Source organism: Oncorhynchus tshawytscha, linkage group LG06, assembly GCF_018296145.1.
Source record: "Oncorhynchus tshawytscha isolate Ot180627B linkage group LG06, Otsh_v2.0, whole genome shotgun sequence".
Lineage (NCBI taxonomy): Eukaryota > Metazoa > Chordata > Actinopteri > Salmoniformes > Salmonidae > Oncorhynchus > Oncorhynchus tshawytscha.
This window is the reverse complement of record NC_056434.1, coordinates 26,349,228-26,361,244: the sequence shown is the minus strand read 5'-3', so window position 1 is coordinate 26,361,244 and position 12,017 is coordinate 26,349,228. Positions and strand designations below refer to the sequence as shown.

The 12,017-nt window shown below is 45.1% G+C and overlaps 1 protein-coding gene across 1 annotated transcript in view; it reads left to right on the top strand.

Moving 5' to 3' along the window:
* Positions 1-9,030, top strand: part of LOC112253456 (laminin subunit beta-1-like) — a 42,635-nt gene extending 33,605 nt beyond the window's left edge. Inside the window, exons 6-7 of the mRNA XM_024425428.2 lie at positions 8,019-8,086; positions 8,938-9,030. Of these exons, the coding sequence (XP_024281196.1) occupies positions 8,019-8,086; positions 8,938-9,030 (161 nt within the window). The remainder of the gene's footprint in view (positions 1-8,018; positions 8,087-8,937) is intronic.
* Positions 9,031-12,017: the final 2,987 nt, after the last annotated feature.

Sequence of the window (12,017 nt, the reverse complement as noted above, 5' to 3'; positions counted from 1 at the left end):
ATGCTAAATGTAAATGTAATTTTGTTTAACTTGTCAATGCATTTGTGGAATCCGATACTGCCATTGCTGAACGAACACCTTGGGACATGCACCGTATTTACTGGTATGTCAAACACCATAAAAAATGACATCATTCAGAGCATCCCCACTGGAACAAAAAATGGGTTGAATCAACATTGTTTTCACATTATTTATTTGCAAAAATTCATCAACCTAAGGGAATTTCATATTTTTTTCACCCAAACTTTAATCTAAATCCAATGTCATGTTGATTTGTTTTTTTGATTTCACGTTGAATTCAAGTTAGTTGACAACTCAACCAAATCTAAATACAAATGTGACGTTGAACTGACGTCTGTGCCCAGTGGGTCGCATAGTGAGCTGGACAGTGAGATCAGTTCTGCCCCTTTCATAGCAGTCCAGGTGGATGACACCACAGATACAAACACTGCAAATGTCCAATATCAATCATAGTTCCCTATATCAACGATAAAGGTGTTGTGAGAAACCTCTGGGGTTTTCCAATGTAAACACAGAGAGAAACGTAGAGGTGATCCCTGCTGTTGTAATGCAAACTATCGGCAAATACAACCCGGCAGCCAAACTCATCTGCCAGACTTACGATGGGGCAAGCTGCATGAGTGGGCAGCGAGGTGGCATTCAGGTGCTCATGAAAACGCACTGTCAATACGCCCTGTTGATTGTTAAGCCAACAAACCTAACTTGGTTTTAGCACAGGGGACAAGCAAGATTCAAGACGCACTGTTTTTTTGCATCCATTTACAGTTTTCCGAATTGTTTTATCATGCAAAAAGACAGGCATGCTTCTGAGATTGACAATGCCATTCAGGTGCTGGGAGGTTGTCCCACTCGTTGGAACTTCAAAAGTAGAGCAGTGCATTCTGTACATGAAGGCCAGAGATCATTGGACATTGTTTTTGAATGGCTGAGATAGCAAATGAATCAACCAGAGCAGGGCTCTGAAACAGAAATGGTTTATGTTCATTTTTGGACTCACTGTTTCAGGCCCTACAGAGGAAATTTCGTGACTGAAGACATCCATGTGTACGGCTTGATAGTAGACTGAATGCAGTGAACGCTTTCAGAAGTGTCACTGTCCAGACTGTTGGAAGGGAAGATGACCGACGGAAAAGATGGCTGGGATGGCTATGAGCGCTGATTCAATCACTGGGACAACGCTGATGTCCCAGGCCCCCTTGACAGATAACGATGACTGTGTTACAAATTACATTGACTTTCTCATTTAACCTCTAAATGGCACACATACACAATCCATGTCCAAATTGTCTCAAGGCTTAAAAATCATTCTTTAACCCGTCTCCTCCTTTTCATGATTGAAGTGGATTTAACAAGTGACATCAATAAGGCATCATAGCTTTCACCTGGATTCCCCTGGTCAGTCTATGTCATGGAAGAGCAGGTGTTCCTAATGTTTTGTATACCCAGTCTATACTGCACAGGTTTATTCAAAGTTGCATATATTATTGTGATGAGTCAGTGGGAACGTGCTCGTTGAGATCTTGCCTCTGCCAGAGAGGCGCTGTCCAGCTGGTGGTGCTGGCAAATAGCGGAGGCGGGAGGCCGCTCTCTGTTAACTCTCCGTGGTCCTGAATCAATAGTTAGAGTGTGCTGTTTTGATGCACATCTTGGGGTTACCACAGGTTAACATCCGTAATCTGGGGGTTTCTCCCTATATTTAGTCTGCAACATGTCAAAGTTGAACATTTTTAGTAAGGATGTTATTACAACTTGAGCAAGTTGATGGAGAAATTAACTTTGCCAACTAACTTTACCTTGCATTTGACCATGCTGTGTAGGTCATGTAACTGTTTGTTACATGCAATATTTTCTTTATGGACTTAAACAGGACAGATGTTGCTCTCCGGTTTTATCAAATCAAATTCCATTTTATTGTGCCGAATACAACAGGTGTAGAGTTTACAGTGAAATGCTTACTTACGAGCCCTTTCCCAACAATCTACAGTACAAGAAGTAGCGGTACCAAGTCAATACGCAAGGGTACGAGTTAGTTGAGGTAATTTGTACATGGTAGGGGTTAAAGTGACTTGGAAATTGGGATAGATAATAAACAGAGTAGCAGCAGTATACAGTGCCTTGCGAAAGTATTCGGCCCCCTTGAACTTTGCGACCTTTTGCCACATTTCAGGCTTCAAACATAAAGATATAAAACTGGAGTTTTTTGTGAAGAATCAACAACAAGTGGGACACAATCATGAAGTGGAACGACATTTATTGGATATTTCAAACTTAACAAATCAAAAACGGAAAAATTGGGCGTGCAAAATTATTCAGCCCCCTTACTTTCAGTGCAGCAAACTCTCTCCAGAAGTTCAGTGAGGATCTCTGAATGATCCAATGTTGACCTAAATGACTAATGATGATAAATACAATCCACCTGTGTGTAATCAAGTCTCCGTATAAATGCACCTGCACTGTGATAGTCTCAGAGGTCCGTTAAAAGCGCAGAGAGCATCATGAAGAACAAGGAACACACCAAGCAGGTCCGAGATACTGTTGTGAAGAAGTTTAAAGCCGGATTTGGATACAAAAAGATTTCCCAAGCTTTAAACATCCCAAGGAGCACTGTGCAAGCGATAATATTGAAATGGAAGGAGTATCAGACCACTGCAAATCTACCAAGACCTGGCCGTCCCTCTAAACTTTCAGCTCATACAAGGAGAAGACTGATCAGAGATGCAGCCAAGAGGCCCATGATCACTCTGGATGAACTGCAGAGATCTACAGCTGAGGTGGGAGACTCTGTCCATAGGACAACAATCAGTCGTATATTGCACAAATCTGGCCTTTATGGAAGAGTGGCAAGAAGAAAGCCATTTCTTAAAGATATCCATAAAAAGTGTTGTTTAAAGTTTGCCACAAGCCACCTGGGAGACACACCAAACATGTGGAAGAAGGTGCTGTGGTCAGATGAATCCAAAATTGAACTTTTTGGCAACAATGCAAAACGTTATGTTTGGCGTAAAAGCAACACAGCTCATCACCCTGACCACACCATCCCCACTGTCAAACATGGTGGTGGCAGCATCATGGTTTGGGCCTGCTTTTCTTCAGCAGGGACAGGGAAGATGGTTAAAATTGATGGGAAGATGGATGGAGCCAAATACAGGACCATTCTGGAAGAAAACCTGATGGAGTCTGCAAAAGACCTGAGACTGGGACGGAGATTTGTCTTCCAACAAGACAATGTTCCAAAACATAAAGCGAAATCTACAATGGAATGGTTCAAAAATAAACATATCCAGGTGTTAGAATGGCCAAGTCAAAGTCCAGACTTGAATCCAATCGAGAATCTGTGGAAAGAACTGAAAACTGCTGTTCACAAATGCTCTCCATCCAACCTCACTGAGCTCGAGCTGTTTTGCATGGAGGAATGGGAAAAAATTTCAGTCTCTCGATGTGCAAAACTGATAGAGACATACCCCATGCGACTTACAGCTGTAATCGCAGCAAAAGGTGGCGCTACAAAGTATTAACTTAATGGGGCTGAATAATTTTGCACGCCCAATTTTTCAGTTTTTGATTTGTTAAAAAAGTTTGAAATATCCAATAAATGTCGTTCCACTTCATGATTGTGTCCCACTTGTTGTTGATTCTTCACAAAAAAATACAGTTTTATATCTTTATGTTTGAAGCCTGAAATGTGGCAAAAGGTCGCAAAGTTCAAGGGGGCCGAATACTTTCGCAAGGCACTGTATGTGAAGAGTGTGAAAGAATGTGAAAGTGTGTCTATGTGTGAGTGTGTGTGTATATGTGGCGTCAATATGCATGTGTGTGTGTGTGTGTGTGTTTTGTGTGTGTGAGTGTGTGTATGTTGGAGAGTTAGTGTAGTATACAGTACCAGTCAAAAGTTTGGACACACCTATTCATTCAAGGGTTTTTGTAAATGAGGGAGTTCTGTTCATGCCCCTGGCATGCCCTGGGTGAAGTGGGTTAGTGTTGATTGCATTAGTTTTGGCAAGCTGCCTCAGTTTTGGAACCAAGCCAGGTGCCACATTTTGGCCGAGTGCGATGTCAGGTGACATAGGTGGCATAGGTTAAGCATGTGGAGTAATGAGTAATGAGCAAGATTCAGTGTTGTCCCATGCAAAAGTGATGGCTTTTGATTTTAAAAAAAAGAAGCTTAATCTGCCTTTCCAATGAAAACTAGTTTGAAAATTCGAACACATTTTTTATGGAAAAGAGATGTATGTATGTTTCTGAACGATGCATCTTGCTGCCTTGTTGACATCATGACTGGGTGGCGCAGATTACTGTTCCATTTGAGAAGGGCGCTCCTCCCTCACAGATTCTGCCCGATCACATCACGGGCCATAGTCCCATGCACTTGATGGAACTCAATGACCCTGGGAAAGCCAGTCTCGAGTGAGTCATGTATATACTGCCACCTTGTGGAAGTGGTGCACACTGATTGATGTGAAACTGCCAAGTCCACCAGTATAATAGACGGACTGTAGCTTGCAGGTTGGGGCCAAAGATCTTTGTTGTGACTCAGCTGACTACAGTATGTACAGACTGTCAGTGTGACACTGTCTGTACTGTCTGTCTGATCACCACTCTACTGCAGCCCTCTAACTGCTAGGGAAAAGGGGATAAGGGACTCACTGACTGAAATCTACTCACCATGGCACTGGGCGGGTTATTGAGTTACCTCTAAATCAGGAGTACATTTACATATGAACATAAAATCAATGACTATATCTTACAGTTCAAAGGTAGTAGCCTGTGGTAGGTAGCTAGACCAAAACACATCTGCTTTGTAGCCTTCAAGCCACCTGCATGCTCTCCATTTAAGTTAATTTGCTGGTCTACTGAAGTGTTGTGGCACTGCAGGAATGCAGACCAGGCGCATCTCCCAAATAGTTCCCCAGAGAGATGCTGGGGAGCTGAAAGCAGTCTGTACCTCCAAATAAGAAAATATGGACATGAATAAATAAGGATGTATGAACCGGACGAAACAAGGAAATTTGAGCAGAGGAGGGAGGAACAGGAGGAAGGGAGGAGGGAGATGAAGATGAAGTATTGTAGAGGAGTACATGTGGCCTTGATGGCCCAGGTAGAGCGCATCGTTGTGTGTCTCCAGAGGTGCTGGGCTGATGAGAGGAGGAATGTGCTGTCACCTTACTCAGGGCCTGTCATCTGTCTTTCTCCTTTCTCAGTGTTCCCTAGTGCTCCGCATGGAATACAGCAACACACACACAGTTCAAACACAGATAGAGCAGAGAAAAAGAGAGAAATGATGTGGGCTCCCTTAAGACATTGGAGATGACAGAGGCCCCTGACCATGAGCTCATCAGAGCATGCCCATGACGACATCATCAACCTCAGACATTGCAGCTCTAGTTACAGCAGCTCCTCTCGCTCAGTCACGTGTGACGGCAGGCAGGCAGGCAGGCAGCTGAACACAAGACAAGACAGACAACATGCTGCCAGCGGTGGGCTAGCTGGATTAGTGTAGGCAGGGAGGGGACCTGCAGCTAGCTGCTGTCTGCTGTGTGTCTGTCCCTGGCTGTCCCTGTGTTGGAGCTGATAAGAGCCAGCGCCAGGGGGTACAGCCACCCAATCGGACTGAGGTTTACCACATCCCTTAACACCACTGACAACAAACAGCAGCTCTATGACACATGATCAATTCCTGGCATCAATCTAAAAACATTCAATACCAACATTTATTTGGATTCATAGCTTTGAAGCCTTGAAACTTAATTTCAAAGGTTGGTGGCTTTTGGAAGTGAGTTTTAGGGAGTGAGGGGAGCTAAATTGACAAGCAAAGTGCTAAGTATGTGGTGTAAGTGTTTACAAAGGCTTTGCATGCTGAAACCAATATGCTGTTTGTCTGTCTGTCTCAGAAAGGTCAGCCTCCTGGGGCAGTCTAATGACACCGACACCTGTAGGGATGTGTGTGATCATGTGACTGTCACACTAAGTGTCACTGAGTGTTGAAGTTCATCAAAGACCTCGAACAATGTTGGGAGAGGAGAACAGACATTGCTCTCTATGTCATACCCCCCTTCCCTCTTTTCCCATTCTCCCCTCCCCCTGTCCACACCCGATACAGCAGTCCCCCTTCCCATCAGGAGTGATGTGTTTAGCAACGAGAGGCCACCAGTTAAAGTCCATTGGATTGATATTCCTATTGTCTGCTAGCCGGCCCTGCAGACCTGAACCTGCGTTATTGCCTCCAGATCAACTCCATTCCTCTCCAACTCCCCTGCTGCCGAGGGCAGGCTGACCTTAGTTTGCAGATCAGGGATCAATACCAGGACAAACACGTTGGTTAAGACAAGGCTGCGCTGAGCCAACACACTCTGTGTCCCGACCCCTGACTAGCAAATTAAAACCAAATCACTTCGGAGCCCCAGAGACCTGTCAGCAGCACGGCAGTGCGGTCGCCCAGTGTCTCAGCTTGGCCGACTGGACCTCTGAATAGGAAACTTAATCATGCTTTGATTAGACACATAATCAGGCCTTGAGCTCAGGTGCAGCGGGTAGACTGAGTTAATCAATCCCACACACTCACTTTCTTACTCACTCACTACACTGTTAGAAAAAAGGATAACCCTTTTTGATTTTGAGGTAGAACCCTTTTTGGTTCCAGATAGAACTCTTTTGGGTTCCATGTAGAACCCTCTGGGGAAAGGGCTCTACCTGGAACCAAAGAGGGTGCCTCAAAGAGTTCTCCCATGGGGACAGACAAATAACCCTTTTAGGTTCTAGATGGCACCTTTTTTTCTCAGAGTACCTTATGGTCAGAACACACCTACTGCCTCGTACACTCTATAGGCTCTGTGTCAGACAACACACACACACACACACACACACACACACACACACACACACACACACACACACACACACACACACACACACACACACACACACACACACACACACACACACACACACACACACACACACACACACACAGCAGACACACACCCACCCACCACATAGTGCTGTGGTAAACCAAATGTGTGTTCCAGAGTGAATGACAGATAAGAGAGGCTGAGACCCACACAGAGATGGATAAAAACATAGGGACCCAGAGCACTGCTTCCACCCACCAGCCTGTCCTCGCTGTCTCTCTCTCTTTTGTCTCTGTCTCTCTGTCTCTCGCTCTCTGTACTGTGGATTCATATTCAGCCCCATCAGCAACACAGACTGCCAATGCTAAGAGCAAATAACGGCCACAGTGTATTCGAATACCCTGTCTAGTCTGGGCCAAAGTTAAGGTGCAACACTGCCATCTAATGGACTGGAGGGGAGTGAGAGGCCATTTTTGCATAACTCTGGCTTAATCCCAAATGCCCCCCTTCCCCTTGGCGCTCACCCCTCCATTTGCGCGTTCACGTGCACCTTCACCACTTGCACAAGAGGGGTATAGGGGCTGATTAGCCCGTAGGCACTTTGTCTTAGCCTGCAACATTGCCGGCTTCATAGCGAAGTGGAATCCCATAAGGCATCGCATTATTTTTGAGTTTGTGCAATTTCAGACAAAATAATGGAAAGGAGTGCCTAATTATATGACACGTGTGTTTGTTTATGTATGATGACAAGACTTGACACATGTAAAAGATTCAATTAAATGTGGAACTGTTACTGAGGTTTAGATTTTGTAAAATGACAAATGTTCATTTGAATGTAATGCTTGTTTTATTATTTAAAAGTGGAACATGAATTGCCTTATTCAAGTCATGAGTGTGTCCTGAAGTTGATGGGTTTATTGATCCCCTCACCACTCTCTGGAAGTCACCCTCTGAGTTTCGTCAACTACTTGACAACAGAGGGACCTCTGAGCAACTTGGTAGGGGCGAGGCGGTGGGTTGGGATTCACTAAGTTTGGGATCCCCCTCCCCCAAACACACACACACTGACGCCCCCCTCTGTGTGATTTGCATTCCCATAGTGTCCCTCCCATTGTGTGAGTGATGTGACAGGTCCCCAAATCTCTATGTCAGCAATTCATCTCTGGGTCTCCCAATACCCCCTGCTCCCTGCCTCCACGCCTGGCCACACCAGTATCTGTGTACCACTGACCCCCTTGCCCACACCAACATCAATATGCCAACGAGGAACACACAAACACCAACCATCACAGACTCCAGCAGTACTGTACTGCCTCTCTGAAACGCTCAGTCTTTCTGCTGGTGTCTCCCTGTCTGCCTTAATCATTTACTTTCTCTGTTTCCTTAATCACTTCAGCTTAGAAGCAGATATATATCACTGTAGATAGAGTGAGATAGACAGCATGCTTCTGACAAGTGTGACCTCACCTTCATATCGTTACTCAGGTTATCATACTCTCATCACACCTTTCATATACTAATCAGATGTTTCATAAGCTGACACAATTACCAAGAGTGAATAGTTATGACTAAAGGAGTATAGGAATGAAGGTCTCAACAATACCATGACTTAGAGACTGACCAGACTCTCACACGGTTTTTTATCTGTAGGAGGGAGGGTGGCACGTCTCTTTCAAATCATCATAGATAGCTGAACATCCATAGAATTCTCATTGACATCACAAAGTTGAAGAAACCTTGTGTTGCTCAACATTCTGTGGCTAGAGAAACAAATCTGCTTGGGACTACATCCCTGTCACATGAGCTTCCCACAGCCTTGGATGCTCAGACCAAACTGCAGTGAGGACAATGTCCACCCCAAAGATAGAGCCCCCCCCCCTGTCAAACTGGACTGGATCGATGGCAGACATGTCGACCTACTCAGAGTAGCCAACCACAAAGACCCTTTCAGGGTTAGGATACTACCGCCCCCGGAGTGAGATAATAAAGTCAAAGGTTTGAAAGAACTAGGTGGTTCAAGTAGTGCATAGGCCTATGTAACAGTGTGTGTAAAGGTGTGTTACTCACACAGGAGGTTGGTGCCAGCCAAGATGACTGCTCCTCCTGCTCCCTCAACAGCCCTCTGTTCAGGACCCCCCAGAGCACTTCTGCCCCCTCCCCATGACCCAGCCACAGAGGTTAGTACACTGAAGTACATGTGTCGGAAGAACGAAACACTGAGCAAGAGAGACAGGACCAACGCAACCTCCCACTGCGCCCCCTGGAGGCCCTGCGCTGCAGGTGTACACAAATCCTACACTGTACTTTATACAGCAGCCTTCAGGCTGTACCAAAATATTGAATTCAATCACTGATAAAGTGGTTGGAATATATATTTTAAGCTGACTGGCACTGATTACAGTGCAACAGTTGCATTTTGTAATGACTGCTGCAGTACATCATGCTACGTGTGTGTGTGTGTGTGTGTGTGTGTGTGTGTGTGTGTGTGTGTGTGTGTGTGTGTGTGTGTGTGTGTGTGTGTGTGTGTGTGTGTGTGTGTGTGTGTGTCTGTGTGTGTGTGTGTGTGTGTGTGTGTGTGTGTACAAGTACTGAGAGCAACATCCACACTCTGCTCCAGCAGTGTAAGGACGCAGGTAATCAGTATTGACATCCACCCTCATATGAAAGACTCTGCTATTGACATCAGAAAGCTGTTCAAGGACTCTCCCCCTCCACATATACATGATATACAAATCAAAGTTATTTATATAGCCCTTCGTACATCAGCTGATATCTCAAAATGCTGTACAGAAACCCAGCCTAAAACCCCAAACAGCAAGCAATGCAGGTGTAGAAGCACGGTGGCTAGGAAAAACTCCCTAGAAAGGCCAAAACCTAGGATGAAACCTAGAGAGGAACCAGGCTATGTGGGGTGGCCAGTCCTCTTCTGGCTGTGCCGGGTGGAGATTATAACAGAACATGGCCAAGATGTTCAAATGTTCATAAATGACCAGCATGGTCAAATATTAATAATCACAGGCAGAACAGTTGAAACTGGAGCAGCAGCACGGCCCGGTGGATTGGGGACAGCAAGGAGTCATCATGTCAGGTAGTCCTGAGGCATGGTTCTAGGGCTCAGGTCCTCCAAGAGAGAGAAAGAAAGAGAGAAAGAGAGAATTAGAGAGAGCATACTTAAATTCACACAGGACACCGAATAGGACAGGAGAAGTACTCCAGATATAACAAACTGACCCTAGCCCCCCGACACATAAACTACTGCAGCATAAATACTGGAGGCTGAGACAGGAGGGGTCAGGAGACACTGTGGCCCCATCCAAGGACACCCCCGGACAGGGCCAAACAGGAAGGATATAACCCCACCCACTTTGCCAAAGCACAGGCTCCACACCACTAGAGGGATATCTTCAACCACCAACTTACCATCCTGAGACAAGGCCGAGTATAGCCCACAAAGATCTCCGCCACGGCACAACCCAAGGGGGGGCGCCAACCCAGACAGGAAGATCACATCAGTGGACTCAACACACTCAAGTGACGCACCCCTCCTAGGGACGGTATGAAAGAGCCCCCAGTAAGCCAGTGACTCAGCCCCTGTAATAGGGTTAGAGGCAGAGAATCCCAGTGGAAAGAGGGGAATCGGCCAGGCAGAGACAGCAAGGGCGGTTTGTTGCTCCAGAGCCTTTCCGTTCACCTTCCCACTCCTGGGCCAGACTACACTCAATCATATGACCCACTGAAGAGATGAGTCTTCTGTAAAGACTTAAAGGTTGAGACCGAGTTTGCGTCTCTTACATGGGTAGGCAGACCATTCCATAAAAATGAAGCTCTATAGGAGAAAGCCCTGCCTCCAGCTGTTTGCTTAGAAATTCTAGGGACAATTAGGAGGCCTGCGTCTTGTGACCGTAGCGTACGTGTAGGTATGTACGGCAGGACCAAATCAGAGACATAGGTAGGAGCAAGCCCATGTAATGCTTTGTAGGTTAGCAGTAAAACCTTGAAATCAGCCCTTGCCTTGACAGGAAGCCAGTGTAGGGAGGCTAGCACTGGAGTAATATGATCAAATCTTTTGGTTCTAGTCAGGATTCTAGCAGCCGTATTTAGCACTAAATATACATGATAAATACATATAGCCTCATAACTGTGATCTGTACAAAATACTAGAAACAAAATACTAGAAACTACTTATTTTTTGTGTGTGCTTTGTGTCTAAAATAAAGGTAGCAAAATTAATTAACAAAAACATTCAGCCATGTCATGGAAAAATAACCTAACTTGGAAGTGCATGGCAAAATATGACATCAGAATGTGCAGTGTTTTCATACAGCCACTAGAGGGAGCTGGAGAAGCAGCAGAGTGGGTTCAGGATCACCTGTCTGTCTGTAAACTACTACATTAATGATCCTAACCTGCTGCATTAATGATCCTAACCTGCTGCATTAATGATCCTAACCTGCTGCATTAATGATCCTAACCTGCTGCATTAATGATCCTAACCTGCTGCATTAATTATCCTAACCTGCTGCATTAATGATCCTAACCTGCTGCATTAATGATCCTAACCTGCTGCATTAATGATCCTAACCTGCTGCATTAATTATCCTAACCTGCTGCATTAATGATCCTAACCTGCTGCATTAATGATCCTAACCTGCTGCATTAATTATCCTAACCTGCTGCATTAATGATCCTAACCTGCTACGAAAAGTACATTTTTACAAAAGCTGTATTGCATCTTGACAAAACCTGTCTGGATGGTTCCTCTACTGAAATAATCACAACCTACAGAAGACAGGGAACATGTGTTCGGAACCATGTATCACATAAGATTGTGAATTGTGAATGATTACAACCACACTCTTGTCCCTCTGGCTTTAGGCTCTATCCTATCATCTTCAGGCTCTATCCTATCGTCTTTAGGCTCTATCCTATCATCTTTAGGCTCTATCCTATCGTCTTTAGGCTCTATCCTATCGTCTTTAGGCTCTATCCTATCGTCTTTAGGCTCTATCCTATCGTCCTGGAATTTAGTTTTTTTGTTTGAATTTTACCCCCTTTTCTCCCCAATTTCGTGGTATCCAATTGTCAGTAACTTGTCTCATCGCTACAGCTCCCGTACGGGCTCGGGAGAGATGAAGGTCAAAAGCCATGCTT